We start from the raw sequence: 24303 nt of genomic DNA, 5'->3' as shown, positions 1-24303 counted from the left end.
TTTTTACTTCAAGGTCATGTTGAGCTATGGTAATGTAGATACTGGCTTTAAGGTTCTGTCGGGGCAGTGAGAGAAACGCATTTGTTTCTGATGTTAAAAAAAAAAGTATATTTAAGTGGCCTTTTGGTAAGGCAGTTTAACAATTAAGTGTCAGAGTATGGGCCTTAATAAGTTTTGTTTATAATAGAATGCCTGTGCACAGAACTCTACGCCATTTCAGACTAACAGAAAAACGACAAAATACTATTTTAGAAAGTATGTGATTTTCTTTGAGCTATTAACGGTCCTAGATTTTACTACTTTAAAGTTCTAAAGAAGAAGAAATTTAGGTCTGTGTGTGATGCTTCTGATAGGCATTGTTTTCTAATTTCAGATGAGAGATTACATCTGTGGAACACTAACAGTACTTTTCCTGTAACAAAGGTTTGATGACTGTAGTTGCTGTAACTACTACAGCTTGCTAAGCGTCTAGAGTTTAAATATATTAAGACCAAATGGTTGGTAAAATTTTGAAATAAAAGAATTTACATTTAAAATAACTTCATTGCATGACTGGGGAGAAAGAGGAATGTTTTTTCTGTCATCGGTATTCTCCATTGTAATGCTGTCTGCAGCTGGCTTAACTTGTCTCTATTAAAACAGCCATCTTTCGACGTCACCTCTGAAGATGCCTGCACTGTGGGATGAGGTAGTAGGTTGTATAGTTTTAGGGTCATACCCACAACTGGGAGATAACTATACAATCTACTGTCTTTCCTAAAGTGGCAGAAGGTCAACAGTGGAAACACTTCACTTTTAAAGTTCAATGTCAGATGCTACTGAACTTCTATACTTGGAATGTGTTTTATAGGAGAGAAATGTTTCTGCAGCACCTACAGGTAATTGCATTTAGATTTCTGTAATTCTTAGAAAAATCTAGGTTGTCATTCTATATTATTTTTTCTCCTCTAAAGAATAAAAATAAAAATAGATTGATTCCTTTAAGGTTGGGTAATCAACTACAAATGATTGATGTTCTGATAAGCTGTGTTCTTTAACATTGCTAAATGAAGCATCAAATATTAATACTCTTCAGAATGAGGCTATGGTTAGCTACTTCAGCAAAGATCTTAAGTACACACTTCTCTGTCAGAGTGAGGTAGTAGATTGTATAGTTGTAGGGTAGTTATTTTACCCTGTTCAGGAGATAACTATACAATCTATTGCCTTCCCTGAGGAGTAAAACAAACTGCGGTCCTTTGCAGTCATTCGTTTCCACATCAAGTGAGCAAAAATAGTTTTGTCAAATAAGTTTAGGGGTGTAAAGTATGAAATTAATCCTGTAAATTCTGTCACTGATTAACAGTCAGTGTGGATGGTGCAAACCCTAAATGGTATTCGACTGCTGTGACATTTCTTCCAAGGTGAGTGGCACAGTGCTGACTGGATATCGAAAATGCATCTGTTACTAGCTATGGAGTGGAATACCCCATAGACCGGAAATTATTCTAAAAGTTTGGTGTTTAATCTAAAAGTTCTGGTGGCTAACGCACGTACACTGTGACTCAAACTTGAGACCCCAATTCCTGTAATGCATTAAAATTCCACTACTTCAGTTGTTTAGTAGATGTTGGAAGGAAAACTTACAGTTATACTTTATTAATATGTCTGCTTATTTTTCTCTAGCTCTTCTAGCAAGTGAGACTTAAACAATGTAATACAAAGATTAAAGTGTTGAATGGCCAAAACTCACCCCTGAACTGTTTGGGAGTGTAAAGGTATGAAGTTTGGGCACCCAAGATCCAGAATTGTAATTTTTCTCTGAAGTGGTTATGTTTTTAACAAAGAGATTTAAAGCTTACTGTGTTCTTTCTCCCCCCTTAAGTCTTAGGTGTACTCAAGTCTAGCTGCTTTTGCAGTAGAGTGAGCAGCTAGTATCTTGCTCTAGCAACAACAAAAGAAAAAAAGCATGAAAATGCTTTTTGGGACTGAAAATCTAGCATATTAAGAGAGAAAATGGAGCCATTCAAGAGTATTTAAGCCAGGACCGGTGAACTGGTTAACCACTTACTGAACAGTGCAAACTTACAGGACATGCCCTGGCCTAAAAATGCAGGAAGCCAAAAGCAGCTGGTAAGCTAAGGTAACTTCGCAAAGAGCTGCTAAGTAAGAAGAACTGCAAAAAGGAAGCATTGGGCTCCTAGGAAGAGGTAGTAGGTTGCATAGTTTTAGGGCAGGGATTTTGCTCACAAGGAGATAACTATACAACCTGCTGCCTTTCTTAGGGCTTTATTATAACACCAGGACCATTTTGGCTCCATCCTAACCTCTGCACCTTTGGCATGTGAAGAGAAGTGACCTCTAAGCATACTGAGGTTTAATGAAACTGGTGTATCAGCATAGTTGGTACTGAACTCAAGCATAGGACTATTAGCTGGAATTCTGTATGAAGAAATGCTGCATTTCAGGATACCATTTTAGCAACATTAGTGTTGTGATAGCCTGCAAAGAAAAGGCCGTGTTTGGAAGAAAACTCCAAGAGTGAGATCTAATTCCCTTACAATTAGGATGGAGGTGTTACACACTTATTAACATAGAGTTGAAGTACTAGTACTGTGTACTTACAGACAGGCAACTTTCCTTTGACTTTGTGGATTTTAAGTTGAAAAACTGAAGTTTCCAAGGATCAGCTCACTACTCCCTTGAAAGCTGGTGGTTTCTCAGCAGGTACAGGCACTCCCAATAAAACGTGCTCTCGGTCATGGATTACTTGCAGTCCTACAAGAGGGAAGTTTTCAGTGAGTGAATGATTGCATGGCCGTTATGGGATTGTATGTTAAGAAGTAGTTGATAGGTTTTTTTAATGTAATTACACTGCAGTACTGCGATGGTTCTGGTAGGGCTTCATCTAGACACCCTATACTGTGGGATATGGAGACTATTTTAAGTGTTAAACATCTTACAGCATTGATATATTAGGCCCACATCAGGCAGTATTTAAACTTCTGACAGTAAGACAGAATCCTAGATATTATAAAGACGTTAAGTATGCATGTATTGAACATTCTGTATGAATTTACTTGTACACATTTGATTTACTTAATAAAATAAAGCATTTTAAGCAACTCTTGTAGTGAGTGGACTTTACTTTCTCCAAAATAAAGAACTGAATTTTACAGGAAAATAGCACCCATATTATTGAAATCAAGTCAAGACCACATTTAAACAAAAGTTTTAACTGGGATTAGAGTTAACTAAAAAAACATCATTAACTGTGATTTTTGATAAAGAGGTTTGGTGTATACAGACAGGACTTCACTGCTGGCAAAGGCGGGCATCCTTATTTACAACAATACTGGTGAACATGCAGGAACTTGCTTGCTCCGGAGCTGGTTTCTGAGCTTAAGTTTTAATTGCTGCTCCTAAGTCTGGACTTTCGGGAGGGTGGTCTCTACTGTTAACCACCTCAATTCTTGTCTAACTACAGTTGGTAAGGTGTCAACAGATACGATTTGGGGAAAGAGATACCCTGAAAAGTTACTTTTAGCATTACAAAATGCCTTAAGAGCTTTAGCACATGTAATATTTTATAGGTAAGTATAAGGTGTATTTTTGTAAGACTTAACTAATCAGTGCTAGCAACTGCAGTGGTGATATACCCATTGTACCTGTCACATCTCTAAGACCTGTGTTGTGAGAGAACTACAACTTGGGTCCTAGATGAAAAGCAGTAGCTATAAAAAATTGTTAATGTTCAGTTCAGTGTAGTACGCATGTTTGAGGCTTGATGTCCAGATTTCTGTCCTTCTGGTACCATAACGTGATATTACTAGCTGTCAGTTCTGCTGTGTCTCTTTAACAGTATACTTCGGAAAACAGAAAGTAGATGTAGCTTTGAATTTATTAGTTTGACTGAAATTAAATCTCAACTTTCAAAATAAAAATATGGCTTTGATCATAAAGTGTTAAAAGCAGAACCTCTGTTCGCAGAGTCCCAAGTGCTATTTAAGCAAAAGTACTTGAATTTTGGGATTAATGTCTGTGTGCTTTCACGATATATTGTGATAAGCAGATGCTGGAGAGAGATACTGCAGCATCTGTTCTGCCATATCCGTATAGTCCCTCTTACACAACACTAAGCAGCCTTGATCATGTCTCCATGGAGGAAGGCAGTAATGCTCAGTTCATTTAAAAAATATCAATACTGGTTAATTAGTTTTTTATCTAAGGGTGCTAACCCAATTCCATCTTTCCACTAGTGACTGCCTTACCCATGACAGGTACAGGCATTTACTTCCTTGTAATTGGAAGCAGCTTGATTAAGTGACAAGGCTCAAAGCAGAAAGTAATTATGCTGTGGTTTAGCACTCCTATAACGATCAGATTATTTCTTACCTTGACTATCTGCAGGCTCCACCTTGTAAATGGTATCTGTTCAGCAAAGCACATTGTTTGTTTGCTTTTTTCCATGCATATATTCAGAGAGAGGTCCAAGGATGAGGTGGCAGCAGAGAGAATCCTTCCACTAAAACAGCAGTGGTTAAAGAATGCACAGCAAACAGTGCAGAAAAGTTTGCAGTAGAGACATGTTTACCACCCATACTGAAGTAGTTGTGTCATGGTGGTCTTGGAAACATTCCAGTAGAGCTCTGAAAATAGAATACTGCTTCAGTGCTGATCCACATCCCAGGAGAATTATTTCTGTTCTGTGCCCTTCCATGCAGGAAGGTGTGCTTTCAAATCTTCCTGATAGTATGAAACCTGAGACCTGCTGAGATTGTAAGAGAAAACAGGACTAGCAAATATTCATGTTTCTAAATGCGACTCTGAGCACTTGGTGCCATGCTCACAACCTATTAGCTTTATGCATTAAAAATTCTCTCCACTGTGCTGCCTTACTCAGATCTAGGATTGTGGCAGACACCTGATTAAAATAATGTCACAAGAATTGCTGTTTGTCTTTTCTATGCTTTACGCTATGCAGAAGATAATAGAGCTCCACCATAGGTACATACAATAGTTTTACCATAGCTCAAGAGGTGTTCTCTGCTGGAGTTGCTCTGGTTGGCAAAGGGTTTTGCATTCTTAACCATTAGTTTCCCTTTGTGCTTTTGTGTCCAGCGTCCTTCCAACCAGAGGGAACAGATGCAAAGAAAAACCTCTTGCTGTCAAATGTATATAGAGAGATGTTAGGAACACACAGAATTTCCAAGTAATTTATATTTAGACTGCTGGATTGCCAAGTCCAATATGGTGGTCATTTGAAATGCCACGCCATCCCTCTTCCAAAAGGCTGCTCTTGCTGTCTCTTTTGGTAACCAGCAGGCTGGACTCCTCAACAGGTACAGACAGGTAGTGCAACATCTCTTGGATTTACAAAGCAGTCTATATAAAATACCTGATATGTGCAAGAAAAAGAGAGGGAAGAGGAAGAAAGTCTCAAATGTACCAATTAAAACAGACAAGTGTGTCAGGTTCAACTGAATTTTAGTGGGAACATTCAGCTGAGACTCCTAAACAAAGTTCTTCAACTCCAGAAGCATCAGTGCCTGGCTTGGCTTTCAGACCCCTGCTAAGCTTTAAGGAGTCCAGCAGATGAGATAGCTGGATTTAGTCAAGAAAGCAGATTTCATCTAACATGCTGTTGTATATTTTATGAAATCATTCTGGGAAGATGAGCTGTGATAGGAATTACTGGAAGCATCAGATAGCAATGCATGTTTTGTTGCAACACAAGAAATCAGATTTGTTCTTATTGCATGTATGGTGTTACTGGAATTTGATTTTTTTTCCTACTAGTTTGTTTCAAACACTTAAAACCACTATGTGAAGGTTTATATGCATTGGAAAACTAAAAACTATTCTATTTCAGGCTGTTGTATTAAAGCATCCTTAAAGCTACTGCAAGTCATAGTGCTGCTAAGGACTGTATTTTTGGTGACTGAAATAGGAGAATGTTACTGGAAAAAAACCTCATTGGACATTAGAACTTCTGTATAAATGTTGTGAAGCTGATTATTATAAAATTATATATTATATAGCTGATTATAAACCAGAGCAGAGAGAAGGATCAAGTCTGCAATTCCAAGTTCCTCCAGTTCTGTGAGGGAGTTCAATACTCCGTGCATACAGTGCCTTATGCTTACCTTCATACATTGCCTTATACGTCCTGCTCCCTTCAATAAGGTGTCCTTGGAGAGGTATCTGTCATCGCAGTAGTCCCAACAGCTACAAACTAGCACAAACTGCTAGGTGAAACAGTGGTAAATCGATCCTGGCATCCTGAAATGCTGTCACACACGAAGCCTGATTCACATCTGGAATCTTCAGTGCATAAGTGGTTTGGTTCCTCCTGCAGAAGCTGCCTAAAGTGAGGTGGGTGGGGGCGTGCTGCAGAGAAGAAGAGGGATAAGAAAGCAAGGTAGAGTCTGAACTTCCCAACTCCTACAAAATTTGTACAAATGTCAAAGAGCTGGTACTTTTGACTAACAGTCTACCCATTTAAGCTGTGATTGATGCTGTTAGTTAGGACCCAGTGTATAAAACTAAAATGTATCTTTAAACCCAACTGAGCACAGTTTTTCCCTGACACTTGACTTTTTTGACCTAAAAAAAAAAAGTGAAGCTGTTTTTTAGAGGTTGATGTAATATCATCCTGATTAATACTTCATCAGCTGGCATATACTGCCTAAATTGCTGTAAAATATATGCGGTAATGAAACAGGTGATGCATAGCTGCTGAAACAAATGCACAGAGCAGTTTTTCCTCTGTTCTTCACGTTTTGAACAAATGCAATAAATATATTTCCATTAGTGTTTCAAGTTAAATGCAGCTGCTGTGGATAGCATAGGAAAGCTAGCAGTTAACTCTACCACTGCAGAGCAAATAAGGAAATTGAACACGTCTGACTAATCTCTATTCTGGTGGTGGCAGTGATCAAAACAGTGTTTCTACTGTTCTCTGCTCCAGGCCATCTCCACTTCTGTACTTTTAGGACAGTAACACTGGAGATGCTGTGCTGATAAAATAGTCTCAAGCTAATTCATATAGAGAAGTGAAAGAGGTAGGTCAAAACTAATCAGAACAACGGGGGAAAAAAGGTAATTTAAACAGCTGGAGCACTAGGCATGAGAATAAGTAATGAATAAATAAATAGCGTGTGAAATTAACTAGAGTATATAAGTACCTGAAGAATGCAAACGCATTGATTGAAGAATTGCATTAGGATGTGATTAAAAAGTTTCAGCTAACTGTCACAACAAAAATTTGCAATCAAGTGTGTAAAGCTCTGTTGCGGACATACTTTACGTGAATGAATTGCCAGCAACAGGCTCTGGAAAGCTATCCTTTGACAGGAACAGGCATGTTTGATTCAGCTCAAGTGCATGGAAATCCTTCCCTTAATCTCTGCACAGGATTTCACGTTGAGCCCAAGTACATTTTTACAAGTGACTGAAAAGAGGTGAACAGCTAACTCGTTACTATGCAAATCAAGTTATTTAGATAATAAGAGATTAATAAACATTAGTAATTTTTTTTTTTTAATTACTCACAGATAGGAAAGGCTCTTTGTTTACTGAGTGAGTAGCAGAGCAGCGTGAAAATGGTGATGTGGAAAAGAAGCAAGCTGTTGCCCAGATTGCCCCTGCCAGGCTCTGCGTGCTCCGCAGGCAGCCGTCGTGAGCCTGTGCTGGGGCTGCAATGGCTTTCGGATGTGGTACTGCCTGCGAGGAGCCTGACCGCCTTTGCTCACCCTGGTCACGAACAGTAAGGTGCCTGTTAGTTAATTATTACAGTATTGTTTGTTCACATCAAAGTGAATTAGGCTATGTGAAATTCTCAGAAACACTTCAAAAATTACTCCTCAGGTGTGCAATGAAGATTTTACTCAAAACAAACAAACACTACTTGTTTTCTAATTTGCATTTTCTCTGGTTGGACCTACATCCCCCCTGGATTACCGTGACTCAGCGCGCTCCATTGTGTTTCTGCATTTCTGAAACACAGCCAAGTAGTTCCTTCCAAAGATTACCTTGTTAAAGTAAAAATATCCGTTGTATTGCTTGCACTTCAGATCTCATTCAGGGACTGCAGATTGTTGTACTTCAGGTCAGGTCAATGCAGTTTTCCAGTCAACTTCTCTTAAAACACAGAAACCAAAATTCCTTCACCAATCTTCCTCACGTTCCTTTTTCCTTCGTGTTTTGGAGTAGCACCATGGTCCCATGAAATCCATAACCCATTTCTGGATCTACATATTGCACAGCTGTACACGAAGTTTTCTACCTTTCTCTGCCAATTCGTTTCAACACCAACTCACAGAAGGATATCGCAGGCATTTTAAGACTGCATTTATATGCAACTGTGACAGTAGTCAAAAATAAGCTGCACTTGAATAATATTTAGAAGTTTTAGGGCAACTAGCCTAGACGACAGTGTTCAGGAACTAACTTCCAAAAATAAAAATAAAAATGTCTAAAGTGCTAATCAGCAAATCTGATGATGAACAGCAGTATGTGGTTGATCATTGCGTAGTCCCTCTACAATCCAAAGTTCCCTCCATCAAAATCAGCAACAGAAAATAATCAAATGCTACTCTTAGATTCAGTACAAATTGGATGGAGTGGATAGATGACTACTAGACCTCTGAGTTGCAAAGAGACTTCAATAGCAGAAGTGAATTGTCTTAGAATTACCACATTTCTTTGTTCCTTTCGTTATCTTCAGACAGATCAAGAAGCAATAAAATACTTGTAGATCCTTGATGTGCCTTTTTTTTTTCTGCAGTGGTTTAAACTAGGCTTTTATAAAAGTGATCAGCAACCCAAATAGCTGGAGATTTCTGCACAAGATAATTTTTAATTATATGAAAACACAGAAAACCTGAATGACTGGTACCTTTGCATACTTCCATACAACAATTCTGCCATCTGTGTTTCAAGCAGAGTTTACTATGTCTGAGTTGGAAAGGGTTCAGCATGTGAAATACTGAGCAGGCTAGCTTTCAGCAGATAGGGCACAACAGTTGTTTACAAAGTGGAGTAGGAGTTTGTAAAACTAATGAACAACAACAACAACAAAAACAACACAAGAACTAGAGGGCATAAATACGATAGGGCAGATTTGGGCCTTAAGTTCACATATTTTTATTTTCCCTCAAAAATGAAGTTTATGGATTTTCTCACCTCTTGCACATTCCAGGCTGTAACTGTGCCATCAGTACAAGCAACAGACCTCAACTTTCCACCCTAAACACATTCATTGCCTGATAGATAAGCCATGACAGATGTTTTTCCTACAGTAAAAAAAAAAAGTTAAAAACAAAATGTCATTACATAGGACTGAAAAGTTTGATTCTCCACAAGCTCAAGAGTGTTTAATGTGTACACATGGAAAAATAACATGCCCTTTAGATGGCACACTACTAAGTAGCATTTAATGACTGCATGTATAAGAGAGTTTCCCTCTTAAGGATGATTAGTGATTTAGATCTTGCTATAGGTTCAATAAGCACATTTGCAGTATTTATAGGTAGCTAACATTTTCCTCAAATCTGGTACATGGTCAGGGAAGATGGGTTAAAGACTAAAAATAACGCTATTTCTCCACCTCCACTGCTGACCTGATGAGATATGCCAACGAGATATGGTTTTGCGTCATCATCTTGTATGTAAATTTTTTTTTAGGGCTGGTAAGGAAGTGCTACAGTTTGCTACTTCATGACGAAAGGATAATCCAGGCACAGCTCTATTTTTAGCCTTCTGAGAACACAACACACCGATGCCATTTTTCCAGAGGTGATTTGTTTAGTTTCCACATTTCTGCTGATGGCCAAAGCTTTAAAAAAAAGAAGTATGGTTTTGTGTTCTGAACTCCTGCAACAGTTGCACACAAAATCTTTCAAAGTGCTGCATTTCATCCCTAAATAAAACTTATTTGTAGGTTCTGGTAATATTAGCCTTTGTGAGTGTCAAAGATCAGTTAATTCCAACTAAGCATTTTGAAAACTGCTGCCATGAGGTGAGTACCCAAGCAAAATGCTATTTTCTCTGCTGCCATGTGCCTTGCTAGCACGTGTGTATAATCAGCTGGTGGCCAGCCTGACACCATCTGATATTTAAGTTGGGTACGCCGAAGATGATTCTTCTTCCCTGGCTGAAAATCATGAAATCACATTCAAGATGCTGCAGGGATCCAGTGAAGTGGGCATTCTTGTGTGAAATGAGCATGACAATGGCCTTGCATGCAAGAGTTAATAGAATTAATAGCACAATAAGTTTGAAAATCACTAGCTGTGTAAATTTATTGCATATTCAAATCAAAATATTCAATATATTTGGTTGAGACCACAGACAAAAGCAGAAACTTATGCTCCCAATGCAGCTCAATGAGGCTCAGCAACACCCCTGTCCCACCTGCCACAGAGCTGCCTGCTGCCTCGGGTGGGGTGGGGACCCCCCAGCCCCCTCCCCAGCAGTTCTACGTTCTTCACTGGCCATAACACTTACTGGCTATTTGCCTTGTGTAGTCGTAAATAATATTTTTTTAAAAGGCTAAACAAATCAATACAAGATGTACCTGTACAGGGTGAATGGTTTCATTTTAATGCTGTACAGCCCAGCTTTGATAGTTTGGGCATTGAAAGAAGCACTGCTGCCCCAGGAACTGCTCTCTGAAGTGCTGCTCCAGGACTGTTTGTGCCAAAAAAAAAATAAAAAAGGAGTTTAGATACACTGAAACCTGATTCAAAGAGTTTAACAGCTTTTGCTGTCAAGTAAGGAGTACCAGATTGGTAAGGAGTACCAGATTGAGCCTGTTCTGCCACTAAAGCCTCAGTTCTTTGAACCATTGCTCTGAAACATTCAGAGAAACTGTAAATGTAAGCATAGGCTTGTGGGGGAATTTTCAAAACAAATCATTTTGGTCACTGTTTATGTTAACTTTTTTTTTAAAGGAAATGTGAGGATAAAAATCACTAGTATTTCATTTTTTCCACCCCCTCTGGAAAAAAAGATTAAGAGGTTACAACATTTGTAACGATATACCATAGGGTAGTAAGACTACCATCACGTACAAAAGAATTTGGGATTGAAAATAGTAACAGCCACAAGGAACCACCTCTATCGCATTTATTCTGCATGATCCCACAAACTCAGCAGTAGGTACCCACTGAACTAGACACAGCACCTCACACAACACCGGGGGGGGAGGGAGTGTCACACCTCCCATGGTTTATGGGCTGGCAGTTGTGGTAGGGCAGCTAGTTGGACTCACTGGGAGTGCGTTACCAATCGGTTTTGGCTGCTACTTGCACAGGTTTTCACTTTGTAGGCATCACTGTGCATGCTGCTTTTCACTTCTTGATACCAAAAGCTGTACACCCATGTTTGGAGACAGCTGTTGTGCTCCACCTGTACAGGAAGGGTGCACGGTAAAAGCATTTTACTGTTAGAGCATATGGATACAGGGATGTTAAAACACACTGCCTAATTAAAAAAAAGCAAAAGAGTTTTGAGTTTTAATGCGGAGGAAAAAAAGAAAGAAGGAAAGTTACAAGGACAGTATTAAATGGAGCCTTAAAACAACAAGGCCATGTGTGGCAGGAAATCCCCTCAGGATTCACGGGATGAGGTTGGTTAAAAGCAGACGGGCAGAGGCACAACTCAGAGCAGCCAGGAGGGCGATGGCTGTGCAGACTCAGTCCCTCCCTGCCACAGCGTGGCCCTGCTGGCACCATCCCCTTGGGCACTGCTTCTGTGCCCTGCAAAGGAAGCCGAGATCAGACAGCTCCTGTTAGTGATGCCTGCCTGCTACCCAGCGAAGTCTGCGCCCAAGCGGGATGGAAAACAGAGCTCAGCCAGCAAATCAGCAGGAGCAGCCAAGCCCAGGCCTTGCGAGTGGTAATCCTGCCCGTTGGGCATATTCCCTTCCTCGCAGCCTCTGGGCCACGCAGAACTCATGTCAAAGCCTGCACAGGTTTATGTTGTTCATGTTCAGTAAGAACTGACTCAATTTGTGCCAAAACCTTTCAGGATTCTCCCTCCCCTGTCCCCTCCATGAGTTATGTTTCCTTGAGAAACCACAACCCTCTTCAAGTACCTCAGAAATGCACCATAAGCATTAAGCCAATGCTAGACGATAACAAATGAGGCAAATTACATGCCAGGATGTGCTGGTGATAATGTTTTCCACCAAAGACAGGAGCAGTGAGGTTTTCCAGCACAGCAGCAGCCACGTCCCCCTGTCCCGCCAGGCCCAGGGCGGCCCTGCCCTGCTGCCTGTGCGCGTTCCCCGGCCTGGCGGTGTCCTGGGGGTGACACACGGCGTGCCGAGGCTGGCCGGCCCAGCAGAGGCTGACCTTTAAATCCATCGTTTCTTGTCTACATGCCCAAGAGGAAGTCACATGTGTGGCACGAGCCTGACCCAGAAATATTGCAGGGAGCAGGATATTTTGTGCGAATAAGGAAGGGCAGGGTCTGCAAGATGAATCACTGAAACAATAATTATCCTGAGGAAAAACCTTGGAGGGTGGATTAGCTGTGATAACTGCCCTTTCAAGGTAACAACAATGCAAGCCATCAACTCTTCTCAGCTGTGAGGAACAGAAAATGCTTTAGCACAGACCATAAAAATAAGAATTATGGAAGTTCGTAAGAAGAGATTGGCCAAAGATGCATCCTTCACTTCCCAACCACTCCAACTTCAGCCTGCGATTGTTATACAATCTGCAACAATAATTGCTCCCAAAATTATTTTTAGCATACCAGTAGCTTTCAGTGCAAATAAATAAAGGGACAGACAGTTGCTATAAAGGCAGGAAATAAACTTTAGAAAGTACTTAGCTTTTGGCGAAGCAGGGCAACTGGATTACACAGTTCCTGAGTGTGCATGATAGTCTCAGATAAGAGGAGCTCCAAACGATAGTTTTCTTTTCTTGCCCCAGCTCAGCCCAGCTGTAGGGTAGCTGTCAGAGCTTTGCCATTTCCCTGCACCCAGGGCAAGCACCAGAGCCCCCCACCACAGGGCCGCAGCGCTCACCTGCGTATCGGGTGCGTTTCCCATGGCTGTACCAGTGTTACAGCGACATGCGGGCACAGGGTTTGTGGCTAGCAGCTCCCACCAACAGCACGTGCAGTGCTTTGAGGAGCTCAGAAGCATCCCAAAGAGAGGCAGCAGCACAGAGGGAGGCAGGACACGACCCCACCAGACACACAGTCACTGCAAGGCTGTGGTGTGGGAGCAGGGCCAGGCAGGAACGCTGCCCAGGTGTCCAGTCCCAATACTGGTCCGCTGCTGGTCAAGCACTCGCCGCACTGCAGGAGGACAACATAAAGGCCTTGTTCTTTCTCCCACTAGAAAGAATAGTTAAATTTGTGTTAACAGGCCAGCCTTGGGCTTACTCCCACCTTGGCACTCTGACACCTTTGCTAAATACTGCTGGCTACCTTGGTGTTGGTCAGAGCCCTAGGGGAGACAAAGCTTTGCTGCCGTTTGCTTTTTCTACCAGTATCTCCCTGCTGTCTGCTTCAGTACCAGGAGCTGCCTGAGCCTTGCCTTGGCTGTGCTGTGCCCCTGCTCCCCTCCTGGACACTTTGGTAAATAAAGCAAAATTTGGAAGACAAAAAAGCAGGGAATCCGTGAAGGGCGCCCGGCTGCTCTCTCTCTGTGCATGGTCCTCACTGGGCTCAGGAGAGGCTTCTCGCAGGCAGCCCGTGCTGATGAGGAACACACGACCAGCTTGCAGTGGGGTGAGCCGAAGCACTGCTCTTCCTGCTCTCCTCCCAGCCCAGCTGACTGCCTGCCAGCAGCAAGCTTGAGACAGCCCTGGAAAGCAAAAGTGCTCTGCCGAGGGGGACACAGAGCCTGGAAAGGGTGCTTCCCGGCACTGCTCCCTCTCTCTCAGATGTTGAGGGCTCGAACTTGCAGTTACCACAAAGTTCTTGTGTCCTTTGCAACAGAAAGCCAATTTGTGGAGTAATTGCAATAATGCTAAAATAAATAAAGGCATTTCCTTGTCCCAGCTTTACATGGATGCCTTTCCATCTCACTGCTCCTGGATTATGAGGAAGAGCAAACACGATGCTTGCAATTCACCACCGCTAAAACTATTAGCAGCTTTATATACTTCTGCCGCAACTTCCTTCTCAACTAGGCAGCCAGCGTCCCTTCATTTCTCCCCACAAGCCTTCCCCAAAGGTCTTGGATGCCTGTTGTTTGGAGATAGGTCCATCAGCACTTGAAGGGTGGTCTGGGGAGAAGGTGAGGTCAAATTACTTAAACATCCTACTGGTTTATTTGCTTGTTTAGCTGTACGTGGAGTTCCCTCCTGACCACTGGAACATCCCTCCCCTCTGTTTTTAATTTAAGGTTTAACAGAAAGGTTTTCATATTTTTATATCCCCCAAAGCCTAAAAAAACCTCTTTAGCCACAGCCCTTCAGCTTGGACTTGGTTATGCCTCTCAGCGACAGAATCAGAGTAAAACATGTTATCAATTTGACCAGATCGGTTTCCTTTATGGTGGAGTTGTTTTCAGTGCTCTGTGATGTGTATTACAGAAGCCAAAGATATAAATGATCAACTGGAAGCTTGAATTAATTTTTCCTCATGTCTAAATTAGGAGAGTGAGTAATTGCTGCAGTAATCACAAGCAGAGCCTGTTTATCAATGCCAGTGAATAATTGGCTATTAAACAATAGTGCACTTTGCCTTTGAAAATTCACAACACTCTAACAGGAAGCACGCTGCCAGTTTTATATTAGCCTGATGATTGATGAGAGGAGTGGCAGGATTACAAACGCAGTTTGGGGACAAGCTCTCTGACATGTCTCCCCCAAAATCATCCCTATACTTGAATCATTATCCACACCAAGGATAAGCACATCGTGGGCTTAGATTACAGCATCTGAAGTCAGAGGGCCAAAATAGCACACGTCTAACTGTAATCAATCACTTTTGACTGCAGGCAGCCAAACACCGTACCTAGAAGCTGCAGGCAGGAGTTGCCTCTTGTTTTCTGTTTTTGTACATGTGTCTGTCTGCCACTCGGCCATTGCTCTGACCTCACCCTTTGTTCATAGCAGCATCTGGCCTCGTTATCTTCCTTATGCTCTTCCATTTTCCGTGCCAAGCCTATCCTCTTCCCACCATGCCCCTCATCCCTTCCTTTGACAACCCTGGATCGAGTCCCTGTCCTCCTGGTGTCCCGTCCTTCCCACCCAGCTATATCCACCCCTTGCCTCCACCAAATTTCTTTCCCCTCCTGGCCGTTTCTGGGCTCACCCCAGCCACCCACAGCTCTCAGGACCTCACCTGTGCTCCCTTCCTCTCCTGAAGATCTTCCTTTTTCTGAGCTCCCTGGATCAGGAACAAGTTTCTGGGGGTCCCTCCTCTCCCCACTGCTTCCAAGCCCTTTCTCTCTCCTTATTTGCCTCTTCTACTGTGCCCAGCCTCTCCTCATCCTCCATGCTCAAGCCAAAGCTTTCTTCTTGTCCCCGATGCCCACATCCACTCTTGGTGGTGTCAGGTTCTGACTCGATGACCCAACCAGTTTCCTATACTGCCAATTCTGCCTGCTTGGGCCTCCACCTGACCTGCAGACCTCATTTGACTCTTTCAGTCACTCTGAAATGGTTAATCTGCTGTTTTTCACCTAGCACTGCTCTTCCTCACCTCTCCACTCTGCAGATTCCCCCTCTGATCACTGCTCATCCAGACAATTCAATTAGTTTTTCTTTCCTCGTCTGTTTGCAGACCTCTCCTCCCTGTCCTTTCCTCCATTTGGAAGTTGCTGATTTTCTTTCAAGCTTCATTCCAGTCCAGTCTAGACTATCTACCCAGAGTCTGGCCTACTAACTACTCATTTCAATTTTTATTTTCCTCCTTTTTCCCCCCCCAAAGCTATTAATACAACAAATTCATTCTTTCTGCCTCTCCTTATTGTCCCCTTCCCAACTAAGCAGCTGGGAGATCCAGCTGAGTCTGAAGAAGTATATCTGCAGCTCTCACTGATGCAAATTCTGACTTGTCAACCACTTGCTTTTCCTGGCTCCCCTGTTCTTCCAAGAACTATGAGTGACGGATTTTCCTTGTCTCTGTGGTAGAGCACTGGTCTGTCCTCCCTTCCAACAGGGCACTCTCACTTTCCTTCACCCTATTTTAAATGAAAATGGTTAAGGTTAATTAAAGATATTCTTTAATTTCCTCCTCACTAATATCCTTTAGCACATCCTTTCCTTAAAATGCACCCCAAAAATCCTTGATTTTCTTCTTGCCCTTCTGGACACAACTCCATCTCATAGCTCACTGCTGTTTATAGTATCCTGATGTTCCTTCAGAAGTTCCTGCCCCTCACATCTTACCTAAACTTCTCTGGCTAATATCTGTCACATCTTCTTACTCACATACTTCACCTTTATCCCTCTTCATTTACTGAAGATCAAACTCTTGAGATCTTGTTCTGCATTCTTCTGGATTCTGGACACTTGCTAATGGGTCTTTCTCACCAGGCTTGAACAGATCCTGGTCTCTTTCACCTTACTATCCCATTTCCAGGGGAGAAAAAAAAAAACAAAACACCAAAAAACTCATCTCCATGCACAAAGTCAATGACTGCCTCCACAGAGGCAACTTCTGGTTCACTGCTCAGCTTCAGACTTGTCCTCTCTATTAAATAATTATTAGATGATTACAATAAGAAGTATCCTTCTCAGAGGTCATCTCTTATTTAGATCTACATGTAACTCTGGTTCTTCCTGGCTGAAACGAGGCTCCTAGCCATGCCTCCATCCACCCCCACCTTTTCGCACTGCTGACAACATGACACCCCACAACAAATTACAGCCTCCAACCTCTCTAATGCCCTCTTTATTAAACCTCCACACAAGGTTTAATTCTCTTGAAGACTTTCTGCATAGGATCCTGAGAAGTGGCAATTATCCACTTGGCTGAACTGTCACCACATAATGCCTTTGTTAGACTGCCAGCTTCACTCTTGCTTTGCTCACACCAGTCTCGTATTCTGCAGCAGATTTGGTCTCCTCACACTGTCATTTTGACATAGCCTCATCCTTTTTGCACTCATGTCATGTGATCAATCAACTTCACATCAAGCATAAGTCACTTGACTTTACTTTTCAAATAAAAAGCTGTTGTAAGGATGGTTTGCTACATTGGTCTTTATGCCTCACCGTCTTATTTCCGAGGAAGCGTCCTTCTTTCTGGGTGCTGAATTTCTGCTTAGGACTCCCTATGAATACTTGCAGATGCACTTTGTTCTTCTCCTACACTTCTTAATACTGTAGTGTCCTACTTGCCAGCAGCTGCCTACCATACTGGCCAACATGGTTCCTTTTTTACTCCTTTATCTTCCACACTCATCTTCTACTCGATAATGTTTTTTTGGGATGAAATCCATGTTCCGCATTTGTAGATGACACTGCAGAATGCCATCCTATTGAATAGATAGGTATAAACCTATCAGGAAGTCCTGACTTGTGAAGTGTTGCAATCTCATCCTATCACATATCCTTTATCAAACACGTAAACCCTCCTAAGGTCATTTCAGTCTGCAACCCCTGCTTAGTGCAAGCACAATGCTGACACCTTGCAAAGGGCCCTTACTCTCTGGTCCATGTGAAAGTCATTTCACAAGAGCATATACTGCTGAGCTGCCTGTGGAGTTTATATGCACTTACACGCCCTGGCCATGTTTCCCAGAATGCTTCCCAGAAACATGTCAGTGAAAGTTGGTGCCCTTTCCAGGCCTTCACTTGACGAGCAGCACAGCAAACACCCTCACTGACAAGAGCACACACTTGAACCAGACCAACGAGAACACAGGTGGAAAGCTATTTTAACCTTAACTCGTGGATCAGGTTATGTCTGGAAGTCATTTCCAGCTCAGAGAGCAGACACCAAGTAGTTGGTTATTCTCTGTGACTATATGGAGGCATCAGATCAGCACATGAAGCTTATCAGAAAAGCTAACAATTTTGGTAGATTGACACTAGAACTACTAATTCAAGCTGATGAGTGTCCTCACCTGGCTGTTAGAGAGACAACCCCACCTCTGGCTCTGGTCTCAGACAGCAACATCTCTGTGGCAGCACAGGAGTACAAGGCAGCACTGCTATGCAACCCTCTAAGTGCACAAAGAAGCATTAGCTTCCTGTGCCATGGCTGTTCATCTGGCTTAAGGCAGCAAGCTTGGCTGAAACCAGTGAAGGCAGAACTACTAAAACCCAGCCAGAGAGTTCCAATGAGTCCCTAAGTCTCATGGCCTAAGAACTGATTCATCTCTGTGTTACATCTTCTCAACTGTATCAAACACAAAGACTCAATCAGTTGTCTTTGCTATCATTAGACACTCAGTTTACAACTACATATTTTATACCTTTAATTTTTTTACTCCACAGTTACTGCTTGGGAACAACTGCAAGACTGAGTGGACCATTGTGAAAGCATTAGCAGGCCTCTGCTCCACAGATGTGCTTGAAGTGTCTGTGCAAGCAACATTTCCAGAGCATGACCTAGCCTATTCAAGCATCTTCCATGAACATGCTTTTAGACAGATCAGTTAATCTTGTTTACATAATTTAGAGTAAATGTTGAATGCAAACCTATTTTGCCTTGCAGTTTGACATAAACTTCTGTGCATAGGTAGATAGAAAGAAGTTCCTGACTTTGCAGGAAGACAGGAAATTATTAGTAAAAGCCCCAATAGCCACAATACAATTCCCTTTCTTAGGATCCATAGAATCCCCCTGAAGTTCTCCTATTAACAAAGACTGTTTGAACAAGTTGGCTGAAAATAAATAAGTAAATCTAGTTCAGTACTCTTCCTTTTTTTTTTTTTTAAAAAAAAACCTGCAGTGTTATTTTAAGAACAGTTTTATGGTTACAGTCTAGGCAATGGCTAAAACGGAAGGGAGAAAAGTTACAATATATTTCATAAAGTTTATGTGCCTTGCCCATAACTGTCTCTCACACCATGATATCACCATGCCCTCCCACATTTCTAGTGACATCTTGACATCAGCCTTGTAAAAAACCTTTTCAAACCTTTGAATGGAGGGGGAAAGGGAACTTCCTTTTGGAGGAGACAGGTTTTCAGTTCCATTATTTTAATTACAGCTATAATTTTAGTAATATTAGACTCATTGCTAGCAGTGATAGCTTCAAGATTTCTTCTTCTGATTGTCAAATTTACAGATGCATCCAAGGTCAGCCTTCATCAGAACAAAAAGTAGACCTGTGTCTTTCTGTGCCTTCCTCCCCATCATTCCATTTTCTCCACCCTTTCTCTCCTTCCTGCCATGAACATGAGTTTGCTTCCCCTGATCTCCACATGATTTCCTCATGCTATTTGTTACCCCTTCCCATACACAATTTTTGTGACTCCGCCCTGTGCACATTCAGGGAATAGACAACACCCTTGTTGTCCACGCTGCTGCTCTCCACCCAGCCACACGTGCTATCTGCTTTGCACATCACTGTGCACACAGGCACTCTGTCCAACAAAAAGCCTGCCTTACTTTTGCAGTGACTGGCATCAGGTACAGCTCCATCTCACCCATCTCCTCAGCTCGTTGCCCCAGCACTATGAACAGTTGTCAGAGCTCAGCATATTCTGTTGCAAATCACTGGCATCCAGCAGGTTTTGGTACCTGAAGATATACTAGCAGGACTCACATATTCAGCACTGGCTGGCCATGGCTAACCAAGATACGTGTTTGACATCCAGTTTTAAAACACATCTCTTATCCCTCCATGTGTGCTATTGCTACTCCACCTCTCTGTAGACTTGGTATTTCCAAAGCTGTCGAGTTCTCCTCTTCCTTAGCATCATCTGTAGCTCTCTGGAGGACTGTCACATTTGCTGGATCAGATCCATGGTGCTTAAAACCTTCCTTTGGCAACAGATAATCTGCTCTGCCAGTTCATCATTTCACCTCAGTGTCCATTAATAAATATGGAAAGGAAATGTAATTTTTTCCTTAAAAAAAGACAAAAGTAGTATCTGCTTAAGTGCACATTCTGACAAACAGGGAGTATTATTTTTTTCAAATACAACATATGCCCCACTACGTTTGATATGAGGGTAGAATCAGGAAAATCTCCTAGAGAAACTATGCAGGAAAGAAAAAAGTAACAACAAAGACGCCTGGATGAGTAGCATCCCTCTGAACAAGTAGCCATGTTTATACCTGTCAGGGGACAAGAGATCAAAAGAGAAAAAATGAGCTGTTGTAGAACTGGAGGTGCCCACATGGTGGTGGTGCAACTGGCACCCAGTGGCACTTCCACATCACTTGACCACAGGACATACAGACCAGGGGGATTCATGCACTTAGCTCAAAGCAACTGGCAGGATATGTCTGCTTCTAACAATCCTGCTAATGCCATTAAGGATTACTGTTTGAGAGAACAGATTACTTCATGTGCATTAATCATTAGCTCCTTCTCTGGTATGTGCAACAACTGCAGGGTCCAAACTCCAAACTGTCAAGATGGTCCCAGGAAGCTGCAGCCCGTGGCCACGTGCAGCCTGAAGACAGATCTGTTGTGGGACGCAGCCCCCATCAGGACTGAGGTGTGCACATGCACCTGGAGGGGCAGAGGAAACCCCTCAAGGTGCAGCAACAGAGTTACCCAGTCCTTGAGAAAGCACAGTGAGAAAGCAAACAAACAAAAGAACAACTTTGAGAAAGTTTCAAAACAGGGGATAAACAGCCCCTGAATTCTACTTTTTATTTATTTATTTTTTATTAAACACTCAACAAGGTGAGGATCACATCTTTACCTAGGGAAATGTCCTTGACTGAGACCCAAAACCTGAAGACAACTTTCTCCCCAAACATAGCCGGGTGCAAGTCAGCAGTTCAAGCTTAGAGCAGCTTCATCAAGGTATTAGTTTGCCTTTAATGTATTCTTTTCTGCATACTTGTATTCAAGAGTTCAAGCAAACCTAAGCTCTGAGAAAACCTGGGCTTACAGACCTTAGTTTTAGAGCTCCTTCAGCCACATCCAGCTCTAAAAACCAGCAGACACCACAGAGACTACAGCAATAAGTGCTTGCACACAGACACAGCTCTACACTGTCACCATAAAAAAAGTGCATCTTCCAAGCTGGCAGACACTTAAAACACAGAAACATAAACACTGCAATGTTTTCCTCACCCCTCAAAACTTCCAGCAGTTTTTAACAAACTAGCTCCTGCCAGCTCCAGCTCTTATAAAGCTCTGAGCCTGTCAGTTACTATCTGTGGAAGCTGCAGGTAATTAGCTCCCAGGTACACCTGCCCACCCGAACCACTTCTGCCTGCTGGCTCGCGTTAACCCCTGAGGCCACCACCAGCCTGGTTCCACCTGGAGCCCCCCGCCCATGGGTCTGGGGATTAGGGTTTCCCTCTCACAGGTTGCAAACCCCCTCCAGATTCCCCAGCGCCCGGTCCTGAGCTCGCCAGACCCAGCTTTGCATCACCAAGCCCATCACGGGGTGACCGATCGCAGGGCACGTGTCGCCCCTGTGTTGCCACGAGCGCTCGCAGCCAGCCGAGACCCATCCTGGAAACCCGGCCCGGCAGCGAGGGCGGCTCTCGCCCTTCCTGCGCCCTGACCTGCCGCAGCTCCTACGTCACTGGCTGCTCTTGGAGCAAAACTCTGCAGCAGGCTGTTTAGTGCTCGTCTGGCAGGCCTGCGGATGCATCTGTAAACCGAGAAGTTACCGTGGTTGCCAGTGATATGATATATTGGGGAGCAGGCGAGGAAGGACCCAGGAAATAAACTGGCTTTGTGAATGTTATTTATATTTATTGTGTATTTTTAAGCACCCTTTTAGGACTTAGGAGATTCGTAATACCGGGAGTGTTGGTATATTAAGCTCACATTTCTGCTACTGAAAGGACTCTCTGGTCTGACTTTTACAGGAGATGTTTTGACAACAAAACTGTGCAGCTATGATTAGCCTGATAAAAGGGAGCTAGAGTTGGAGTATTGATGGTATGTGCATCTAGGATCTAGTTACAAAATGGGCTTTTAACCACATTCTCCCTTGTGAATTCATGTTATCAGAGGCCATCTTAAAGAAAAAAAAAAAGACAACCTTTCTTTTTTGTTTTACGTGGATATTTTTCTTGTGTTTCTTTATGTTTATGAAAAATGAGACATTAATAACCTTGACCAGAGCCACACACTGAGCAGACAGGCACTGTGCAAACTTCCCCCCGTAGCTTCACTCACCTCGCTCGGTGCAGAGAGCAGGAGCAGCCGTGAATCCATTCAGCTGGAGGAAACCACAGGGTCCAGTTCTGGCCTCGTGAGCGGAGTCCAAAAGTCCAGAAGGATTGCATCGAGACCTACAGGCTTTTGGAGCTTCTTGTTCTTTCTAGAATATAATTTATTTTGAGAATATATTTTCAGAGCTGATTAGCTAGCCTCTAAATCATTGCACTGCCTAACCCCAAAAAGCAACCCTGACAAACAATTAACAATAGAAACACCATTGTGGCAACAAGTGATGGATGGTTCAAGGGTGTAGCTTGGGCCTGGCCTTTGTTCAGAAGAAAGTTGCTGCTGCTAAATAAAGAATCGGGTAGTAAAAGGTGAGAGCGAACAGATCATATCTAGAATAAAACTATTTGCTCTCCTTCAGGGTATGTTTCCTCATAGCAGCGAGCATCTCATGAGAGGCAGGCAGGCCGCATCGCTCAGGGCAGGCTGGGAGACAGAAACTGCTGCACACCAGCCCTACTTCCGCACAGCCTGGGACAAAATGCTCTCCCAGTTTCCCCTCTTCTGGGTGGGTGCAGTGCGGCATCTGCTTGGCTGGGCAGTAAGCCGGGCTGGCCGGTCTCTGCCCTGCGTGCATTCAGGACGTGGTGATTTCAGGCCTGCAGAGCCGCCCGCCTGGTTCTCACCTCCCTGAGTCTCTGCGAGAGCCGCCCCTAGCCCCCCAGGCTGCCCCTGGCTCCCCAGGCTGCCCCGTGCCCGCTGGGCTGCCCCGTACCTGCTCCAGAGGCTGCTGCGCCGGGAGGATCCCCGGGGGTGGTGGGTCTGAGTCTCCCAGATGCATTCAGCTCCCTCCCTTGTAGAGTCAAATGCATTTGGAACGGGTCTGCCACCGTCTGATGGTGTTGGCAGCTACGTTGGCTTTGTGGACTTGCAACAACTGTCTAGGTTTTGAGACCGCAGAGTCCTTTTAAGTGCTGGATAAAAGGACTGCATTATCAAAAGGAGAACATCTGGCACTGTAAGAAAGATCGTTTCTAAATCCCTACAAGAGCACCACACAGCCCTGGTTACGTTGGCTTAAAAAAACAGGGAAAACCCTCTGACTTCTACCCATTTGTCAGTGCACCAAATGACAAAACCCAGGGGATCCTCACAGCTAACAGAAATGCTGGTTATTGCTTCCTTACGTTACGAAAGGAGCAGGCTGGTTCTGACTGTCCAAGTTCAGTCCCAGACACAGTGCTGGTCGGTTACTGCTAAGAGCTGGATTTTCACCTGCAGACAGCTTCTTGTAAGTCAGGAGTGCTGGGATTTCTTTTTAACCCCTTGAAGACCATGGTTCCAAGTTCATTTTAATTTCCAAAGGCAATTTCCCGATTCCTACTTTTCTGTCATGAATTTCTAATTGTTGTGTTAATTTACCAAACGTCCTGTAACTCATTGCTATGCTGTTAAGAGAAATAGAATAATCTATTTTAATGCCTCACTCTGATTTTGTTGTGCAGAAATTAAAAGGTAGTAAATAGAAGGTCAAAAAAGAAATCTGGGTACGTATGGACTGTAAAACAGGTGATAGGTAAATATTAGTTACCATGGACCACCATGAAGACCACATGGTTGCAAGGACCATTTAAGGTCTACAAACACTTTAAATGGTAATCAAAATGTTTTAGAAACTTTGCCAAACAAGACAAACTACCTACCTGTAATCTGCACTGGAATGTTATTTTATGTATGCTGCACATGCGCATGTGCACACGCACACACACGCTCACACATATCTAGGTCACAATTTTTTTTAGGAACAGAGTAAGAGAAAGTCATTGATTAGTTCAGTAAATTATTTATCTTCATTTTTTGAGGAGGCTTTGCCATTTTCTGCTCTTACTGAACCTTAAGACAACAATCTACTTAGCCTTGACCTACCCTATGCTGTGTTAAACAGCCAACCTGTTGAAGTTGGGTCAGACAAAACAACCATAGCTACAGCACCAGAAATACAGAAAAAGCAAAACTGCAGCCTAGAGAGCTCACAAGCAATGCTTGGTGTGACAGATCACCATAGCAGGGAATGTGGGCTGAAATTCTGAG

The 24303-nt window shown here is 42.9% G+C and overlaps 2 protein-coding genes and 1 long non-coding RNA gene across 3 annotated transcripts in view; all 3 read right to left on the bottom strand.

Moving 5' to 3' along the window:
* Positions 1-1213: 1213 nt before the first annotated feature.
* On the bottom strand, positions 1214-9767 carry LOC308200490 (uncharacterized protein; the record flags this gene model as incomplete). Its single annotated transcript, XM_080606354.1, has 4 exons — positions 1214-4774; positions 6226-6369; positions 9166-9228; positions 9759-9767. 4 exons carry the CDS (start codon positions 9765-9767, stop codon positions 4520-4522), a joined length of 471 nt encoding a protein of 156 aa, XP_080462480.1. The 3' UTR covers positions 1214-4519.
* LOC308200248 (uncharacterized protein) overlaps positions 1214-24303 on the bottom strand; it is a 52167-nt gene continuing 29077 nt past the window's right edge. Inside the window, exons 4-8 of the mRNA XM_080605624.1 lie at positions 22222-22366; positions 10559-10671; positions 9603-9817; positions 6126-9275; positions 1214-4628 (exon numbers count right to left, since the gene is read on the bottom strand). Of these exons, the coding sequence (XP_080461750.1) occupies positions 10583-10671; positions 22222-22366 (234 nt within the window). The 3' untranslated portion in view covers positions 1214-4628; positions 6126-9275; positions 9603-9817; positions 10559-10582. The remainder of the gene's footprint in view (positions 4629-6125; positions 9276-9602; positions 9818-10558; positions 10672-22221; positions 22367-24303) is intronic.
* LOC308200250 lies at positions 19555-22179 on the bottom strand. The gene is made up of 3 exons (XR_013955391.1): positions 21160-22179; positions 20416-20637; positions 19555-20186 (listed from the first exon to the last, which is right to left on the bottom strand). It is a non-coding gene; the product is annotated as an uncharacterized lncRNA (long non-coding RNA).

The sequence above is a fragment of the Anser brachyrhynchus genome (assembly GCF_964034855.1).
Source record: "Anser brachyrhynchus genome assembly, chromosome: 10".
In the NCBI taxonomy this organism is placed as follows: Eukaryota; Metazoa; Chordata; class Aves; order Anseriformes; family Anatidae; genus Anser; species Anser brachyrhynchus.
The sequence above is the reverse complement of the archived record's forward strand: the minus strand, read 5'-3'. Positions and strand labels throughout refer to the sequence as shown.